This window comes from Pelophylax lessonae (genome assembly GCF_965119305.1).
Source record: "Pelophylax lessonae genome assembly, chromosome: 3".
Classification (NCBI taxonomy): Eukaryota; Metazoa; Chordata; class Amphibia; order Anura; family Ranidae; genus Pelophylax; species Pelophylax lessonae.
The window spans coordinates 477,867,586-477,889,039 of NC_138770.1; the positions used below are offsets into that span (position 1 = coordinate 477,867,586).

The 21,454-nt window shown below is 48.6% G+C and overlaps 1 protein-coding gene across 2 annotated transcripts in view; it reads right to left on the bottom strand.

Moving 5' to 3' along the window:
• The window catches only part of NUP133 (nucleoporin 133), an 899,557-nt gene that overhangs the window by 314,359 nt on the left and 563,744 nt on the right, over positions 1-21,454 (bottom strand). For both annotated transcript variants that reach the window (XM_082249111.1, XM_082249110.1), the window contains exon 15: positions 19,392-19,514. In XM_082249111.1, the coding sequence (XP_082105237.1) occupies positions 19,392-19,514 (123 nt within the window). The remainder of the gene's footprint in view (positions 1-19,391; positions 19,515-21,454) is intronic.

The following is a 21,454-nucleotide window of genomic DNA, read 5'->3' on the forward strand; positions in this document are numbered from 1 at the left end:
ACGCCAAAATGGCGGCCTCGTGCGATCTAGCAAACAATGGCGGCGGTTGTACCGAATAGCGGCATGACTGCAGAGCATCACAACACCTTCTCTACATGGGGATTTAGCCTGGTCGGCGGTACCGAACCCTGGCGGACCGCATGGCCGTCGGAAGGCCTGCTATTGCTGGAGACTTGACTTGGAAAGCAGTCTACATGTCCGTGGCTTCTGACTGGTAGGCTACTTATATTATCACAGTAAGATTCCCATACTGCCACTGATTACAATCTTTTAACATATTTACAATTAGATTGTCAGCTCCCAAACCAAGCCTCCTGGCTTTTTGCACATAAAAATCACACTCAAAGTAGGGGGATCTGTGCCATGTTATAGGATAGAGGGGAACTCATCCTTACCATACAGAGAGGGGCCCGCGTTCACCACAAGACCCGTCAGGGGAAAAGGGGGAACATACTACTCACCATACCGGAACCAGGCGGGCACCAACTCCTGACAGTACCCCTCTCCACCGGGGCGGGAGGGCTGTCGACCAATACGGACGCCGTGACTCATGGTCCTTGGCGTTTCAGCGAGACGTTTAACTCGCAGGGTCAGTCCCTCCAGTGGGACTATGTCGCGGCCGACCCAGCGCGGAGCTATGGCCTGCATGCGCTCGTAGGCTGAACTGGGGTAACCACCGGATCTCAACATCCAGCCCGTCGACAAGTTCAGCTTTCTTGCTTGAAGATCTCACAGGAACACTGGAGAAAAAAAGCTGTCTAAAAAATCTTTTTAAGAAAAAAATCCTGCCAGGACCGAAGATCCCAGCAAGGTATCCAGGTCCTTACTCCTTACTAGACAGAAAAAAACTGATTTGCTGTGGCAGAGAGAGAGAGAGAGGATATACCCTCAGGGACTGCCCCTAGGGTGTGGCCAGAGCATTTTATTTCCTGTCTAGTCCTACTCCTGTGGAGGCAACATAACCCGAAGGTGCTGTATCACCGAGGACTACGTCTGTCAATGAGCGATGGAGAAACTTAGATTTTATTAGGTCACTCTTATCCCCTACGTACTCTGATATATATAATGAATTTTACAGAAATTTTTTTTATTGAGGTTTTATATATTCAATATTTAATTAATTATACCACATGATTTATTAATTATAATGTAATCTACCAAATATATATTTATTTGATATTTGACTAATTTAATTATGAGGAATATAATAGGTATATTGTAATGGACTAGTAATACTGATCTTAATATATCCAGATGTAAACGAATGTAGTTAATTATCATACAATGATGTGAATAAGGGATTTGTGTAATTGTGGAATTGTAATATTTAATTGCTTGCATAGGATTAATGTCCCCATTATGGAAGTCCGTATCGGGTGTCTCCGGCTGGAGTGTCCTGCGGGCACTCGAGAAAGCATTACGGGCTTCCGGAGGGGGCGGAATGATGGGCGGTGACTGCCGCATATAAACTCTGAGTGGCGTACGGCTCCACCTCTGAAGACGTCATCACGCTCTGACGAAACGCGCGTCAGGTGGTCCGGGTAGCCTGGTGGTACGCAAACCGGGAGTCGCCGATCACCATTCCCAGGCAGTTACCTAGAGCGGACATGCTGTTGATTTGTACTTGTTTTTACTCAATTTTTTAACCATTGGCAATAAAATTACTATTTTAACAGTACCGCACTATTGGAGCACTTTTTTTATCCCCCCCTGGGGTCGGACCCTGGAGGATCGGTTTTCACTGCAGGAGCTGAGGACTACGGTGCACCATAGAGCCCAGCAGGCACCTTAGGCTTTGTGAAGCCACAAGCTCAGAAGGTCTTGTTGCCGTATGGCACTCAAGACCCACCATATCCGGTGAGTTTGCACCCCTTATGTTAGAAGTCTTTGCCGATTATACCAGCAATCTGAACATTGGAGAAATCCTAATAGGACATTTTGCACAAGATCACTTTTGGGACTTGATTATCATTGCAAATTTTGGGTCACCTCTACATTCATTAATTTAAAATATTTATATGTACATTTAGATTGCAATATAATTTTTATTCTGTCATCACATATATTGTATGCTTTCATATCAAGTTATTTTGATTATTTAATCCGCACTTGATTTGATTATTATTGCACATAATTTTGATCACCTCTGCATTCATTAATTTAATTATTTATACGTGTATTTAGATAGCACTATTTTTTATTTTGCCACCATATATTGTATTTTACATATTAAGTTATTTTGATTAATTAGCACCTTGCACTTTATTACCCTTTAGGGAATAGCAATATCCCCCCACTTTATGCTTACCACTCAGGTGTGTGAAAAAGAGATTGCTCACCCCTGACTGCGTCTGTCAATCAACTTCAGAGAAAAGGTTTTTTTCGGTAAGTAAAAAATAAAGTTTTCTCTATCGTTCATTGACAGACGCAGCTCCATATTCATCTTAACCATTAGGACATCCAAAATTAGTATTTGCATGAGGGGTGGGGAAAAAAAAACAAAAAAAAAAAACACAGAAAAGAACTTAATTCCCAAAGGCTAAACTTAGTCAGCCAGGTAACATGGAGCTCAACCAGGAACAACTGGAGCTCACCTAACAATCAACATGCCCCCCTTCAAAGAGAGAAAAAAAAAATCTTTTAAGCAGCAGCCTGCAAAACCTTGCGGCCAAAAGAAGCACCCGAGGATGCCAACACATCTGCTTTGTAGAATTTTGTGAACGTGTGCACAGACAACCAAGTTGCCGCCTTGAAAACTTGCATTACTGACGCCTGATGGCGAAAAGCCCAAGAGGCACTCAGCGCCCTTGCAGAATGCTCCTTCACAGGGAAAGGTGGAACCTGACCATTAAGTGAATAAGCCTGTATCACCGTCTGCCTGATTCATCTGGATATGGTCGCAGCAGACACAGCCAATCCCTTCAGAGGTCCTTCCGTGAGGATAAAGAGAGTCTGATTTCCTGAAAGACTCAGTAGCTGCCAGGTAAACCCTAATTGCCCGAACCACATCCAAGGAATGCAAAGCAATTTCCTTAGGATGCTTGGGCTTAAGACAAAGTGAAGGCAGCACAAGGTCTTCATTCAAATGGAAATCAGAGATCACCTTAGGAAGAAACGACTGATTAGGTCAAAGTACCACTTTATCTCTGTGGACCACCAAACAAGGTGAACGGCAGGAAAGCGCCACCAATCCAGACACTCTATGCTCAGGTAATAGCCAACAAAAAGGCTACCTTCTGTGACAGTATAAGCAGAGGAATCTCCCTAATGTTTTCAAAGAGAGGTTTCTGAAGGACTGACAATACCAAGTTAAGATTCCACAGAGGTAACGGGGACCGTATCGGAGGAGCCATATGACGAACTCCCTGGATAAAGGTGTGAATCAAAGAATGCATAGCTAAAGGACGTTAAAAAAACACCGCCAAGGCCGACACCTGGCCTTTAATAGTACCCAAGGCCAACCGCTGCTCAACCCCTCTTTGGAGGAAAGACAATATCCTAGCCACTGAAAATGAGTGTGGATACACCTTAATTGACTTACACCATGTAATGTACATTTTCCATGTATGATGATAAATCTTCCTAGGAGGTAGATTTTCTAGCCTTCAACAGTGTGGGAATCACTAAGTCATTAAGACTTAGTGATTATCCTTTAATACCTGGATATAACAGCCACCCTGCTAAAGCCAGTGACTGTAAAGCAGGATGGAAAATCAGCCCTTGAAAACGCAGATCTTCCCTGAGAGGAGGTCCCCAAGGAACATCGGCGTACCAAGATCGGTGAGGCCAGTCTGGAGCCAAAAGAATGACTGGAATCCCTTCCGCCTTTATTCTGCGCAGAAGCCTCGGTGGAAGTTTTAGCGAAGGAAACCTAGATCAGCCGATACTGACCCTAAGGAGCCACCAATGCATCTGTGGTGTTGGCCAGAGGATCCCGAGACATGGCTACAAACCTCTGTACCTTCTTGTTGAGCCGAGAAGCAAACAGGTCCACGTCGGATGTCCCCCACAAAGCAGTCAAAACACCTTTGGGTTAAGGGACCATTCCCCCTGATCCAACACCTGACGACTCAAGTAATCTGCTTGTCAATTTTCCAGTCCAGGGATATGCACGGCGGAGAGGGCTGGAACAAAGTTTTCTGCCCATTTTACGATCTCGGCCACCTCACGGGCTGCCAGGGCACTCTTGGTGCCCCCTTGATGATTGATGTAAGACACGGCCAGTGCATTGCCTGATTGAATAGGAACTGGACATCCTTGCAGACGATTTATACAGTGACTCAAGCAAAGCTTTATCGCTCTGAGTTCCAGAATGTTGATCAGTAGTCTGGACTCTTCCAGAGTCCAGGGTCCCCTGGGAACACATCTTTCCAAGCACTCCACCCCAACCGGACAGGCTGGCATCCGTGTTTACCACGGTCCAATACAAGGCAAAGGAAAGACTTGCCCTGACGCAGAGCCAAGGAACAGAGCCACCACTGTAGAGCGCTTCTTGTGTTTTGACACAGCCGAATCAGATTTTCCAAAGATTTTGGATCCTTGTTCCACTTGACAAGAATTTCTCTTTGCAGAGGTCCCGTGCAGAACTGAGAAAGGGAACCCCCTCAAAAGGTAGACACAATAAGGCCTAGCGCTCGCATTCAAGTCCGCAGAGAGGACAGATTGCTGGAGAACAGCAAGCGAATCGCCCTCTGCTACTTTTGCAGCTTTTCCAGAGGGAGAGAGAAACACCCTTGCTGAGGCTGAATCCAAACTCAGTCCCAGATCATCCAGTTTGGAAGATAGGACCAGAGCAGATTTTTTTCAATTGATCTTCCAACCTTACTCTTGCAGAGTCCGTACAGTGATTGACAAGTCGCCCAAAAGGACTGAATGTTATTCTGCTCTTAAGAGGAGATCATCCAGGTACCCCAGTACCGCAATCCCCCACTGTCACAGTAATGTCAATACCGAAGCAAACACTTTGGTTAAGACCCTGGAAGCAGAGGCGAGACCAAAGTGTAAACGCCACAAGTTGATAATGCTCCTCTCCTTCAGCGAAGCGAAGAAAACGCAGGTGTTCAGCGTAAAAGGGGATGTGCAGATATGCGTCCTTGATATCGATAAAGGCCACAAAGTCCCCTTGGTGTAGGGATGCCACTATTGTGCAAATGGGCTCTATTTGAAACTTCTGTACCTACACAAAGCGGTTCAGAGCTTTGAGGTCCAAAACTTGACGCACTTTGCCTTCCTTCCTGGGAACAGTGAACAGATTTGAATAGAACCCCTGAAAGCGTTCCCGAGAGGGAACCAGAACAATCACCCCCTGCGACAGCAGATCTGGCACCGCCTCTCGTAGTTCCCTTAACCGATCTGGAGATAGACGTAGATTGGACGGGAAGAATCTGTCCGACGGTCAAGACCTAAATTCGATCTTGTAACCCGATCGGATCAGTTCGTGGACCCATTTGTCCTGAATCAAGGAGGTCCATGGTTCTGGAAAAAAACAAACAAGTCCCCCCCACCCCAGCTACGGGTGAGGGCGCCCTTCATGCAGAAGGGGACTTGTCTGTAGATCTGGAGGGGCCTGCTCTCGGCTTACCCGACCACTTGTTCTTGGAACCCCCAGATGATGTAAATGGCTTAGATCCTTTCTACTGCGTGCCGGAGGCACGATAGGACCACCTGTGTGCTGAAAAATAAGATTTTTGTAAGATCTTAACATAAAATCTTTTTCTCTGATGTCCATCGAGAGACACAGTCTCATTTTCATGAGCCAAGTGGGTTCATGCTCCTACAATCAGGAGTAGTCTAGGCAGGAAAATTTGAATGCACACGCCCAGGGGTCTGTCCCTCTAGGCATAAACCCCACGCAAAACCCAGCACATCAGTTTCGTTTAAAAGCTGTGAAGACAACAGAACCAACCCCAAACAGAGGGGCAGGTGCTGTGTCTGTCCATGGACATCAGAGAAAAAGATTTTATGGTAAGATCTTACAAAAATCTTATTTTCTCTATCGTCCATCGACAGACACAGCCTCATCTCCATGAGCTGAGTGGGAAGTCCCAAAGCAGTATAGGGATGAGGGGTGGGAAAACACAACCATACAGTAACGTCAACTCCAAAAGGCTAAACGTAGCCAACCGGGCAACATGGAGCTCAACCAAACAACAGGAGCTCACCCAGATAAAAGACCCCAAAGAGAAGTACAAACATTCTCTTATGAAACAGCAGCATGCAAAACCTTGCGGCCAAAAGAGGCATCCGAAGAAGCCAACAAATCCACCTTGTAAAATTTGGTAAAGGTCTGCACAGACGACCAAGTCTCTGCCTTACAAACTTGTACAACAAAGGCCTGATGGCGAAAAGCCCAAAAGGCACTCAGCGCTCTAGTAGAATGCTCCTTCACAGGTAAAGGAGGAACCTGACCCTCACTCGAATAAGCCTGAACTGTCTTAAAAAGCAGGGTATACTACCACTTTAACGGCTTGGCTGTTAAAAGCAAGGTGTTGAGGGATAAAGGTCTAGGTGATTCCTACCCTTTTGAAGGCCGGGAAGTCAACATCTAGGAAGATCCATCATCGTACGCGGAAATTGTACATTTCTTGCTGTGAATCGCTGCAGCTGCACCCTCACGTGTACTATAAAATAGGGTGGGTGGAACATAGTGAAGGTGTGTAGCAATACCAGCACCAGAGAGTGTAGAAAGGTCGTGTGATAGGGAATAAAACCCCAAATGAGTATCAATCCAAAGGAGGAAAAGAAAAAGACTCATGCTGCCCCGACTAGACACGGAATAGGAGGCATCACCAGATGACATGTGAACTAAGACAAGGGAAAGTGTACTAAGAAAGAAACCCAAACAAAAAGATGTGAAAGGAATGTAAAAAACAAGTAGATCCTGGACTACAAACCGAGTGTGCACCATTAGGGCCTTTCTACACTCTGCGGTGCTGGCATTGCTACACACCTTCACTATGTTCCACCCACCCTATTTTATAGTTATTTCTTTTCTTTCACTTGATCCTTTCACTTTTCCACTCATATCATGCAATTAAGCACTATGTATCTTCATCCAGTACATATTTTTTTTACAATATTATTCATTCTTTATAGATACCTTTTCATGTTGCTACTAGAATCACTTCATGTATTTCAACTTTCCTGTGTGTGGCGCCTTTTCGCCTGGTCTGCTTGCTTTGTGCGCCCTCAGCTCCCGGGAGATACACTCTGCATCATGCCTGTGCCTCCACTACCAGTCACTGCCATAGTCTCAATGTAAGTTTTGGGAATTTGGGTGTTTTGTCTCCTCCCCCCCCCCCCAGCCTCTAATAACCATCATTATTGCCATTTTCTTATTTGTATATATCTTTTGTAGACACTTTTCATGCATCCATTCCTGATGAAGTGGCGTTTTAAATCCATGAAACGCGTTGAGTCTGCGGATGTTTTGACTGCACAATATTACCTCTTACCTATGGCTATCTTCCATGCTGGTTTCTATGAACCTGGATTGGGGGCTGTTTATCAGTTTCTTTATCATTTTGGTTTTTAAATATTTAACATAAAATGTTAACGTTGTATGTACCAATAAATATGCTATTTTTGTCCTGCCAACCTTGTCACATCTCTCATATAAAGTCCCAACTTCTTTTATTTTTATTTCAAATCTCCCTAATATTCTCAAAAGGAGGCTTTTGAAGAACAGACAAAATCAGATTAAGATCCCACGGCGGTAACGGGGATCTCCTCAGAGGGGCCAGATAATGCACACCCCGAACGAAGGTGTGAATCAAACTATGAGCAGCCAACGGACGTTGGAAGTAAATAGCCAAGGACAAAACCTGGCCCTTGATAGTACCCAACGCCAAGCACTGCTCAATCCCTCTTTGTAAAAAGGCCAAAACCCTAGCTATAGAAAACAAGCGAGGGTGCAGCTGCAGCGATTCACACCAAGAAATGTACGATTTCCACGTACGATGATAGATCTTCCTAGATGTCAACTTACCGGCCTTCAAAAGGGTAGGAATCACCTAGACCTTTATCCATCAACACCTTGCTTTCAACAGCCAAGCCATTAAAGCGGTAGTATACTCTGATAAGGCTTACATGTAGGTAAAATTAATATCTCGTAAACCTGCGCGGTTTAGGGGATATTCGCCCGGCATGCTCTCTGAAGGACCGGCGGACCTTCAGAACTCCTTGCCGGAAAGTGAACTCCCGCGCACATGCGTGGGAGTGATGTCATCGTGGCTCCGGCCACTAACACCGCCGGAGCCCCCGAACCCAGAAGAGACCATGAGGGAAGATGTCAGTTGCCTCAGCGGTGCCCAGGCAACCGTGTCTGGGCTTCGGTCTAAGGTAAGTATTTCATAATGAGCCAGTATGTGATGCATACTAGCTCATTATGCCTTTGTCCTGGAGGGTTTTCTTTTTCTGAGGATACAACCGCTTTAAAGCCAGCGACCATAAAGCAGGATGGGAGATCAGTCCTTGAGATAGTAGATCGCCCTGCAAAGGAAGACGCCATGTAGGATCCACGACCATATTTATCAGCTCTGCGTATCAAGACTGCTGAGGCCAGTCTGGTGCCACCAGAACGACCGGAATTCCTTCCATCGCCACCATGCAAAGAAACCTTGTCAGGAGAACGAGCGGAGGGAAGGCATAGCTCAGGCGATACTGACTCCAAGGAGCAACCAAAGCGTCTGTGGCATCGGGCAGAGGATCCCGAGACCTGGCCACAAACCTCTGAACTTTCCTGTTGAGGTGAGACGCAAACAGATCCACGTCTGGGGTCCCCGAACCAAAAAGGAGATGAAACACCTCAGGATGCAGGGACCACTCCCCCTTATCCAACATCTAATGACTCAGGTAATCCGCTTGCCAACTTTCCACACCCAGGATGTGGACTGCAGAAAGAGTGTGAAAAAGTGTGCAGAAACAATGTGTTCCGCCCATACCAGAATCTCGGCCACCAGGGCACTCCTGGTTCCCCCTTGATGTAAGCCACGGCCGTGGGATTGTCCGACTGAACCTGAACTGGAAAGCCATGTAGCCGACTCGTCCAGTGAAACAGGCGGAGCTTGAGCGCTCTCTGTTCCAGAATATTGATTGGCATGGAAAACTCTTCCGACGCCCAAGTCCCCCCCTGAGCACAGAGCTTCCCCAGCACTCCACCCCAGCCGGATAGGCTGGCGTCCGTGGTGACCACCGTCCGAAACACCGGCAGGAAGGACTTGCCATGGCACAGGACAGGTGACTGGATCCACCAAGAGAGCCGACTTTGTGAGATGGCTCCACCGAATTTTCTGGTCCAAGGACTGAGGATCTCTGTTCCATTGTGACAGAATCTCTTTCTGCAGCTATCTCGTGTGAGACTGAGCAAACGGGACTGCTTTGAAGGTTGAGACCATCAGACCCAGGGCCCTCATGAAAGCCCTTAAGGATAACTGATCGGCCTCCATCAGCAATTGGACCACCCTTTGCAACTTCTGAAGCTTGTCCAAAGTAAGACCCTTGCCCGACCAGAGTCAAGGATCAGCCCCAGATGAGTGACCCGCACAGACTGAGTCAGTGCAGATTTGGTGACATTGATTGTCCGCCCGAAGTCCTGAAGGGTCCGAATGGTGATGGAGATGTTTTCCAGCAGATCCAAATGGGAAACTGCTCGCAGATCGTCCAGATACCCCACAATCAAAATACCTCGTCGACGCAAGCACAGGGGCTAGGACCTTGGTAAAAACCCTAGGAGCCAAGGCAAGACAAAAGGGTAATGACACAAATTGAAAGTGCTCCTCTGCCACCGCGAAGCGGAGGAATCACTGATGTCCCTCGGATATGGGGACATCGAGATACGCATCTTTGAGATCGATGGAAGCCATAAAATCCCTGATTCAAAGATGCCGCCACCGACCGAATGGACTCCATTCAGAATTTCTGTACCCGCACAAAGCAGTTCAGAGCCTTGAGGTCCAGGATTGGACGCACCTTGCCCTCCTTTCTGGGCACGATGAACAGGTTTGAATATAAACCTTGAGAGCGTTTCTGTAAGGGAACTGGAACAATCACCTCTTGAGCCATGAGATCTCGCACAGCCTCCCGCAGATCCTTCAAACACTCCAGAGACATGTGAAGATTTGGACTGAAAAAAAACCTGTCCCCTGGCCGGGACCAGAATTCGATCTGGTACCTGGAGCAAATCAGTTTGCGAACCCATTCGTCCTGAATGAAGGAAGTCCAAGGTTCCTGAAAGAAGCGCAGACGTCCCCCCACCCCTAAGAAAGGTAAGGGCGTCCCTTCATGCTGAAGAGGACTTGTCTGCAGCACCAGACTGACCGGTCTTGTACTTGCCCCGGGTTTCTTAGCACCTCCAGAAGATCTGAATGGCTTACCTTTTTCTTGCGCCCCGGAGGCACGAAAAAAAAAATGTTTATGAGCAGAAAAGGAGGGGCCCCGCTTAGGATGGGGTGTCTTACCCTTCGAGGATGAAGAAAGAAGAGTACTATTCCCGCCAGTCAGGCCCTTGATCAACTCATCCAATGAGTCAACAACCAACCTGTCTCCCAGAAAGGGGAGATCAGCTAAGGCTTTTTTAGAAGCTTGGTCAGCCGACCAGCTCTTCAACCAGACCATGCGTCTTAAAACAATGCCATGGCCGAGACTGGCAACCACTGGAGCCGCATCAATAGACGCATCACACAGAAACACCAGAGCCTGGATCACCTGGTCCAACAGTTCCAGCGGAACAGTCTCGGGGTCCAAAGGCTCCTGCAAGCCCCTAATCCATTCCGTCACCGTCTGTGAGACTAGCACAGACACAAAAAACTGTTTTGAAGAGTCCAGGCTACCGATCAATGTACTGGTACTCCAAGCGATCAGACATTGTCTGGATCATTGGATGATTCATCTTTAGGGGTGTCCGGTATGAATTCCATCGGACAATGCCACAGCCGTGGCTTATGTCAATCACCAAGGGGGCACAAGAAGTGCCTGTGCGGCTCGGGAAGTAGCCGGTATTCAAAGGTGGGCAGAAGGATTTGTTCCAGCCCTCTCTGCTGTAAACATTCCAGGGGTGGAAAATTGGCAAGCAGATTACCTAAGTCGACAGGCGCTGGAGCAGGTGGAATGGTCGCTTCACCCGGAGGTGCTTCATCAGTTGTGTCTCCAGTGGGGTACTCCCGAGGTGGATCTGTTGGCCTCTCGTCTCAACATGAAAGTTCAGAGGTTGGTGGCACGGTCTCGAGATCCTCTAGCCGACGCCACAGACACCCATGTGGCTACTTGGAGTCAACATCGTCTGATTTAAGCCTTTCCTCCTCTTAAACTTCTGCCGAGACTCCTGCGCTGGATCGAGGCAGAGGGGATTCCGGTCATTCTGGTGGCTCAATACTGGCCTCGCCGATCTTGGTGTGCAGACCTGATACAGTTGGTCGTTGATGCCCCTTGGAGACTTCCTCTTAGAGAAGATCTATTGGCCCAAGAGTGTCGGAGCTGGCGGCGCTGTCTTGTCATTCACCTTAAATGGTAGTTAATAGAGATAAAGTGGTGCTTCGCCCTTGTCAGTCGTCGTTTCTGGTTTCCATCTGAATGAAGACCTAGTGTTGCCTTCCCTGTGTCCTAAGCCTAAACATCCTACGGAGACTGCCTTGCATTCTCTGGATGTGGTTCGGGCGATCAGGGTGTACCTTGCGGCAACCGAGTCATTTAGGAAATCAGATTCACTATTTCTCCTTACGGCTGCACCTCGGAAAGGGTCGGCCGCATCTGCTGCGGCCATTTCCAGATGGATCAGACAGAAGATAGTGGTCAGGTTCCTCCTTTCCCTGTTAGAGAAAAGAAACCCCTCTAATAGGACTATATTGGTCTTTATCCTATTGGTTATTAATAACCCAATAAATTATATGTAGTGCAAAAAGTAAAATGAATTACACATTAAAAACTGGATTTTTGTCTTACCATAAAATCCTTCAGACCATTGGGCTTTATTCTCTCTCTAGGAATAGGCGGAAACCTTTTTCGTTATGCCCCTGGGGTAGTCCCAGAGGGTATACTATCACTTCCTGCTGTAGGACTCCAGTTTGTAACAAGCAGTGTCAGAAGAACAAATAACTCAACCCCAACAGAGGGTCAGGTGCTTTGTCAGTGGACTTCAGAGAAAATAATTTTACAGTAAGACAAAAATCCAGTTTTCTCTTTCGTTCACTGACACAGCTTCAATTCTTCAGACCATTGGGATGTCCCAAAAGGAGTGTCAACATGAGGGGTGTGAAAAAAACACAGCCAACACAGAATTCCCAACAAGGCTAAGCAAAGCAAACCAGGTAAAAACAGGAACTCAACTAGGAACTGGAGCTCACCACCAGGAATAGTTTTCACCATCAAGAAGCGGAAGCCTCTGCAACCGCAGCCTACAAAACTTTGCGGCCAAACGCCACATCCAAAGATTCAAGTACATCCACTTTATAAAATTGTGTGAATGTGTGTACAGACGACCACAAAGCCCCCTTGCACACCTGAACCATTGATGGCTGATGACGGAAGGCCCAGGAGGCACTAAGAGCCCTTGTAGAATCCACTTCAACAGGGAAAGGAGGAACCTGACTTCTAATAGAATAGGCCTGAACCACCATCTGCCTGATCCACTTGGAAATGGTCATAGCAGATGCGGCCTTCCCCTTACGAAGAACAAAGAATCGGATTTCCTAATTGGTTCAGTCTCCGCCAGGTAAACCCGAATCGCTTTTACCACATCTAAGAAATGTAAGGCAATTTCCTTAGATGTTTAGGCTTGGGACATGAGGACAGTAGCATTTCATTCAAATGAAAGCCAGATACAACCTTAGTAAGGAACGCCTGATAGGGACAAAGTGGTGTTACGACCCTATGAATCACCAAGTAAGGTGACCGACAGGACAACACAGCCAAGTCCGACATACGACGTGCGGAAGTAATAGCTACTACCAAAGCCACCTTCTGCAACAGAGTGAGTAGACGAATTTCCCAAATATTTTCAAAGGGAGTAAAAAATGTGCAAAAAAAGCTATCAGCGCAGATATGTGAAATAAATAGAAAAAGATTTTTTGAAAAAAATATATCCGGCAGCCACCACCAGATAGTGTTATCCACTTCCACAATATAATTAATTCAAAACAAACAGGTGCTGCGCCAGAAAAATGAATAGTGAATATGTCAAAAACAAAAAATTATATGTATAATGACAATATGTGTAAATAATAAGCAAACTCAATGACCTTAAAGCGGAGTTCCAGCCATTTACTCACCTGTCCAACGGTCCAGCGATGCGGCCGCCGGAAGCCTCGATCCTCTCCCTCGGCGCCGGCATCACTGCTGTGGGCACCCGGCTGTTACAGTTTGCGGCTTCACAGCCGGGTACCCACTGCGCATGCGCGAGTCGCGCTGCGCGCCGTGATTGGCCGGCAATCTTCTGGGACCTCTGACGTGTCCCAGAAGATTGCAGGGAGGGAGGGGGAGAGGAGAACTTCCGCTCAGGGCGCCGCGGCGCTCCGAGCGGAAGTGGGAGCGGGTACCTGTCAAAACTAGGTACCCGCTCCCCCCCCCAAAAAATGACATGCCAAATGTGGCATGTCGGGGGGTCAGGACTCCCTAAAGCGGAAGTTCCACTTTTGGGTGGAACTCCGCTTTAAATCATAAGTGCTTCCCAATATCACACAAAAGAAAATCAAAAAATAATTAAGTGTCAATAAATCAATATGTGCATACACTCAAAATCATGAAATTAAATGTCCATAAATAGGTGCATTCCAATCCTCAAAGTAATGGCCACCACAGACGTGATTAATATAGGATATTGTGCTTCACTCCACCGCCACAAGAGATCAAAGCCTCTCACCTTAAGATTTGACCCAGAACACTGAGTCAAAAACAGCTTTTTTACCCCTCTGGGGTCACAGGCAGATGTCGCCAAATGGTAAGGAGGTCTCAGACGGATGCACAGGGACAAGGTAACAGCGATGGTGCCGCTTTCACACAGGGCACATAGAGATCACCACATAAGCAAAAAGAAATCTAATGCTCTCCGTGCGGATAAGCTGGTAACACCTGAATATTAAAATCAATATACTCACAAACAGCCACTTGGAGTCATGCTTGTAGCAATGAGATCACACAGAGGATACACCGAGCAGCAGGGAAGGCTCCGCCCCCTATACACGTTACGTCTAAGCCTATTGGGCGCTGACTTCAACAGTAGAGGTGCCCTGTGTAAAAGCGGCACCATCGATGTTACCTTGTCCCTGTGCATCCGTCTGAGACCTTCTTACCATTTGGCGACATCTGCCTGTGACCCCAGAGGGGTAAAAAAGCTGTTTTTGACTTGGTGTTCTGGGTCAAATCTTAAGGTGAGAGGCTTTGATCTCTGGTGGCGGTGGAGTGAAGCACAATATCCTATATAAATCACGTCTGTGGTGGCCATTACTTTGAGGATTGGAATGCACCCATTTATGGACATTTAATTTCATGATTTTGAGTGTATGCACATATTGATTTATTGACACTTAATTATTTTTTGATTTTTTTTTGTGTGATATTGGGAAGCACTTATGATTTAAGGTCATTGAGTTTGCTTATTATTTACACATATTGTCATTATACATATAATTTTCTGTTTTTGACAAAGAGTCAGGCCTAGATAATCCAGTGTCAAGGAAGGTATCAGGGTGGATTTCTTGAAATTGATGGTCCACCCAAACTCCTGCAGGGAGCTGACAATGATCGTCAGGTCGCCCATCAGGGCAAAATGAGAGTCTGCGCTCACTAGGAGATCGTCCAGAATTGGACGCACTTTGCCCTCTTTTCTGGGCACAGTAAACAGGTTTGAATAAAACCCTTGAAGACGTTCCTGAGGGGGAACTGGTACAATCACCCCTTGCGACAGTGGATCTTGTACCTCCCCCGTAGATCCCTTAACGTAGTGGTCCTCAACTCAGGTCCCCGGGGACAACTAACAGGCAAGGTTTGCAAGATAACTAAATGACATCAAAGGTGATCTCACTTGCTGCTAAGTGATTGCAGTATTCTAGTCTGCATCTCCCCAAGGTAATACTTAAAATCTGGTCTGTTAGTGGGCCCTGAGGACCGGGGTTGAGGACCACTGCCTTAACCGGTCTGGAGATAGGCGCAGGATGGACGGGACAAATCTGTCCAACGGATGAGACCGGAATTCGATCTTGTACCCTGATCAGATCAGTTTGTGCAATCTAATTGTTCTGGATCAAGGAAGTCCAAGGTTCCGAAAATAAGCAAAGACGCCCCCCCCCCCCCCCCCCCAACACCGGATGAGGACACCTCTTCATGCAGACGAAGATTTGTCTGCAGATCCGGACTGGCCGGTCTTTGATTTACCTGACCATGGCTTCTTGTAATTCCCAGAAGAGCTAAACGGCTTTCCTTTTTCTTGTGACCCGGAGGTAAAAAAGCCACTTATGAGCAGTTAAGGAAGGCCCCCTTCTATGACGTGGCACCTTGCCCTTAGAGGACTGAGGAAAAAAAAAATGAGAACCCCCCCAAAATAGGGAAGATCTGTCAAAGTCTTTTTTTAAGCCCTGTCCGCAGACCAGCTTTTCAACCAGTGGCGGCCGGCCGATAGGGAGCGCAGGGCCCCCCCCGAAAAAAGAAGGAAAAAAAAAGTAAATTTTTAGCCCACTAGGGGCGCCGGCCTACTGGTGGGTATGGGGGGGGGGGGGTGGGGTTTTGCCTCCCACGTGAGGCAGACAAGAGGTGCTGATTGGCAGCCTTCTGGGGGTCATCGGAGCACAGAGCAATGAGCCCCGACACTCCCCACTTTCCTGGGCTCCTGGCTGTGATTGGTCCAGACTCCAGCCTGGACCAATCACAGGAGGACATGCCCGGGACGGTCCTGTGTTCACGTGGCGCGTGGGGGCGGTGTACCGCCCCAGCGTCATGTGATTGTCCTTCCCGCCCGCCCTTCTTCATGTTATGTGCAGAGCGGCCAGCCCAGCTCGCATCGCTGTGTGAAGCAGCTGCGGCAGCTCCTTCAGACCAGGGACGGGCTGCTCGCGCGGGGGGGGGGGGGGGGGTTGGAAGGTAAGTGCCTGCAGTCACAGTGCTGTGCACTTGTGCAACCCCGTGTGTCACCGCCATCCCTCTGCCTCATCCCATGACCATCCCTCCCACCGCCATCCCTCTGCCTCATGCCGTCAATCCATCCTCTGCTCTGCCTCATCCCATGACCATCCCTCCACCGCCATCCTTCTGCCTCATCCCATGACCATCCCTCTGCCTCATCCCATGACCATCTCTCCCACCACCATCCCTCTGCCTCATCCCATGACCATCCCTCCCACCACAAGCCCTCTGCTCTGCCTCATCCCATGACCATCCCTCCCACCGCAATCCCTCTGCTCTGCTTCATCCCATGACCATCCCTCCCACCGCCATCCATCTGCCTCATCCCATGACCATCCCTCCCACCGCCATCCCTCTGCCTCATGCCGTCAATCCATCCCTCTGCTCTGCCTCGTCCCATGACCATCCCTCCCACCGCCATCCCTCTGCCTCATCCCATGACCATCCCTCTGCCTCATCCCATGACCATCCCTCTGCTTCATCCCATGACCATCCCTCTGCCTCATCCCATGACCATCCCTCTGCCTCATCCCATGACCATCCCTCCCACCGCCATCCCTCTGCCTCATCCCATGATCATCCCTCCCACCGCCATCCCTCTGCTCTGCCTCATCCCATGACCATCCCTCCCACCGCCATCCCTCTCTGCCTCATGCCCTCATCCCATCCCTCCCGCCGCCATCCCTCTGCCTGATCCCATCTCTCCCACCGCCATCCCTCTGCCTGATCCCATCTCTCCCACCGCCATCCCTCTGCCTGATCCCATGACCATCCCTCCCACCACAATCCCTCTGCTCTGCCTCATCCCATGACCATCCCTCCCACCGCAATCCCTCTGCCTCATCCCATGACCATCCCTCCCACCGCCATCCATCTGCCTCATCCCATGACCATCCCTCCCACCGCCATCCCTCTGCCTCATGCCGTCAATCCATCCCTCTGCTCTGCCTCATCCCATGACCATCCCTCCCACCGCCATCCCTCTGCCTCATTCCATGACCATCCCTCTGCCTCATCCCATGACCATCCCTCTGCCTCATCCCATGACCATCCCTCCCACCGCCATCCCTCTGCCTCATCCCATGACCATCCTTCTGCCTCTTCCCATGACCATCCCTCCCACCGCCATCCCTCTGCCTCATCCCATGACCATCCCTCCCACCGCCATCCCTCTCTGCCTCATGCCCTCATCCCATCCCTCCCACCGCCATCCCTCTGCCTGATCCCATCTCTCTCACCGCCATCCCTCTGCCTGATCCCATCTCTCTCACCGCCATCCCTCTGCCTGACCCCATCTCTCCCACCGCCATCCCTCAGCCTGATCCCATCTCTCTCACCGCCATCCCTCTGCCTGATCCCATCTCTCTCACCGCCATCCCTCTGCCTGATCCCATCTCTCCCACCGCCATCCCTCAGCCTGATCCCATCTCTCTCACCTCTGCCTGATCTCATCCCACCGCCTGATCCCATCCCGCCCACCTCCATCCCACCGCCTGATCCCATCTCTCCCACCTCCATCCCTCTGCCTGATCCCATCTCTCCCACCACCATCCCTCTGCCTGATCCCATCTCTCCCACCACCATCCCTCTGCCTGATCCCATCTCTCCCACCACCATCCCTCTGCCTGATCCCATCTCTCCCACCGCCATCCCTCTGCCTTATCCCATCTCTCCCACCGCCATCCCTCTGCCTTATCCCATCACTCCCACTGCCATACCTCTGCAGGGGGCCTGTACGCTTGTCACTGCATTGAAAGGGGGCCTGTATACTGGTCACTACATTGAAATGGGAATGTACGCTGGTCACTACATTGAAAGGGGGCAAGTACGCTGGTCACTACATTGAAAGGGGGCATATATGCTGGTCACTACATTGAAAGGGGGCCTGTATACTGGTCACTACATTGAAAGGGGGCCTGTACGCTGGTCACTACATTGAAAGGGGGCATGTACGCTGGTCACTATATTGAAAGGGGGCATGTACGCTGGTCACTACATTGAAAGGGAGCATGTACGCTGGTCACTACATTGAAAGGGAGCATGTACGCTGGTCACTACATTGAAAGGGGGCATGTACGCTGGTCACTACATTGAAAGGGGGCATGTACTGTGTGGTTTGTGCTAGGGGGGTCTGTACTGTGGGGTTTGTGCTAGGGGGGCTGTACTGTGGGGTTTGTGCTAGGGGGTCTGTACTGTGGGATTAGTGCTAGGGGGTCTGTACTGGGGGATTAGTGCTAGGGGGTCTGTACTGGGGGATTAGTGCTAGGGGGCCTGTACTGTGGGATTAGTAGTGCTAGGGGGCCTGTACTGTGGGGTTTGTGCTAGGGGGTCTGTACTGGGGGATTAGTGCTAGGGGGCCTGTACTGTGGGGTTTGTGCTAGGGGGCCTGTACTGTGGGGTTTGTGCTAGGGGGCCTGTACTGTGGGGTTTGTGCTAGGGGGCCTGTACTGTGGGGTTTGTGCTAGGGGGCCTGTACTGTGGGGTTTGTGCTAGGGGGCCTGTACTGTGGGGTTTGTGCTAGGGGGCCTGTACTGTGGGGTTTGTGCTAGGGGGCCTGTACTGTGGGGTTTGTGCTAGGGGGCCTGTACTGTGGGGTTTGTGCTAGGGGGCCTGTACTGTGGGGTTTGTGCCACTCTCAGTCAGTGTATCCCACAATAGGGTGTCTCTCACCCCTTAATATGTGATATATTGGGAGAATTTGTTCACGCAAGCAAAATACAGGGGGCAAAATGGGTGGAGTCTATAAGGGGTGGGGCTTCTGAGAAATGGGAGAGGTCAAAATAGAAGGGCAGGGTCTTGCGCCCCCCCCCCATCTTAAAACTTCACCAGCCGCCACTGTTTTCAACCACATCATGCGTCTAATCGTAATCCCCACTGCCGACACTCTGGCCACTAGGAGAGCTGCATTCAGAGACCCATCACACATGAACACCAGGGCTTGAGCCATCTGGTCCATTAGTTCCAGCACCACTGGGGGGAGCTGCTCAGCTTCCAAGTTACCTCTTAGTAACTTCACCCATTTAGTAACTGTCTGTGACACCATGACATTCACAAATATTGATTTTAAAATGGAACTCGCAAGCACATGCAGTTTGCGAGATGGACTCCACTCGCCTATCCTGAGGGTCCGCAAAGGCCGGGGATTCTTCCACCAGAACCACAGTAGAGTTATTCAGCCTGGAAACCGGGTATGGGGCTCCACAACACTCGCCCTCAGCTAATTTTCACTTGCCAAATGCGAAAAAAAAAGTTAATATAGATTTTCTTTTTGGTTAATTTATTACCTTTAAAATCATATTCACATCAAGAACTACATTTGCCCAGTCTGCAGTGTCCATAGTTGAGTTTTGCAGCTCAGCTTCCTCTTGGTCAACAAAGCATTCAAATATTATATCCATCTGTGATACCTGTGTTGAAATAAAAATACGGAAAAACGTATTACAAAATAAAAGGAAAATGTAAAAACAAAAAGAGCTACTAGCAAAAAAGTGCAAAATATACATACATCAGATAAATATGAATAAAAATATTGCAGCGCGCAATATTCTAATGAAAAATTATACGGTATAAGCAATTCATTATTGTGCAGGTTCCATAAAATACCCCAATGCTGAGATAATAAACAATAAAATTACACAGTGAAAAAATCTGAAAAGTTCATGTTCAGGTTCGATAAAGTGTCCTAGTGGTGAGTTGATAAGCAGTGGTCACTCGTGAAAGTTATCCTCCACTGTATAGATAAAATTAGCACTCACCAGAATTATATGCTGTCTAAATTATAGGACAGCAATAGCATATATATCTGTTGGTCTCTTAGTCATGGAAAATCTTGAAGATCAAAACTGCAGGAGGAGTCCTCCAAATGGATGAACGTCTCACCATGCCACATATACAAGTCCGAATAGAAAGGAAAGACTCAGTGTAGTACGGATATAAATGAAATTTTTATAAAAAACGCCAATCCAAATAAAATACTGACCAAACAGTGCAATGTAAAAAAAGATCTGATGATATGATACAAACAAACAAGAACTGATCACGCACATCAAAAGCCACCACTTCAAAGGTTAGTGGCGGCTGGACCTCAGGCATATATCGATAGCTCTACGGCCGTTTCGCGTCACACGTGTCATTAGGAGCTTTACAGAAAAATAGAATTTTTCTAAGAACTTACCGTAAAATTCTTTTCTCTGAGTCCTCTGACAGTCGCCGCCCACTCATACAGTCTGCACTTCTGGGTATTGGTTTTATCCACAGGAGTAAGCTAGGCAGAAGATTTTATTAGAATATACACAAAACTTCGCATAGACACACCTACAGGGGGCTGTCCCTCTGGTCGAATACCCCAGATAGCTGCATTCCCAATTCAGTTTAGTAGCAAGCAGTATAGCGATCCATGAACCCCAAAAGATGGGTGGGGGGGCGGCGACTGTCAGAGGACTCAGAGAAAAGAATTTTACGGTAAGTTCTCTTACATCCTCTGACAGTCGCCGCCCACTCATACAGTCTGCACTTCTGGGACGTCCCAAAGCAGTGTAGATGTGAGGGGTGGGAAACTTAACCGTGTAAAAGGCAAAGCAGCACCCAGGTCAGAGAAAGGAACCTGATCTGAACCAGAAAGGTAAAATACTGGGTAACAGGAAAGCTCAAAAGGAGCAAACAAACCCAGGAAAGCAAAACAACCAAGTGGGAAAAAACCCGCACGGCCAAAAGAGGCAGCTGCTGATGCCAGAACATCAAGTTTGTAAAATTTTGTAAAAGGCATGCACAGATGACCAGGTCGCCGCTTTGCACAACTGGGACACCGACGCCTGATGGCAGAAGCCCCAAGACTGATGTAATTGATGTAAGCCACGGCAGTTGCGTTGTCCATCTGCACACGCACAGGGCGACCCTGAAGACGATCCGACCAACGGAGCAAACAGAGCATGATTACTCGCAGTTCCAAGACATTTATCGTCAGGGAGGATTCCCCCTCCGACCAAGTGCCCTGGGCAGACAAGTTGCCTAGAACGCCACCCCAGCCCGACAAGCTGGCATCCGTGGTTACCACAGTCCTTAGCAACGGCCGAAAGGATTTGCCTTCCGTCAGAGCCGGAGACTGGAGCCACCACAGAAGATCTGTTCTGACTTGGGGGCTCAAAGAGATCCTCCTTTCCAAGGAATGAGGATGCCTGTCCCACCTGGTCAGAATCTCCGGTTGCAGAGATCGTGTGTGGAACTGTGCAAATGGTATCGCCTCGAAAGCCGACACCATCAAACCCAGGGACCGCATGCAGGTCCGGAGCGAAGAGGACTCGTTGTCCCTGAGGGACCTGACCTCATCCTGCAGAATCCGGAGTTTGTC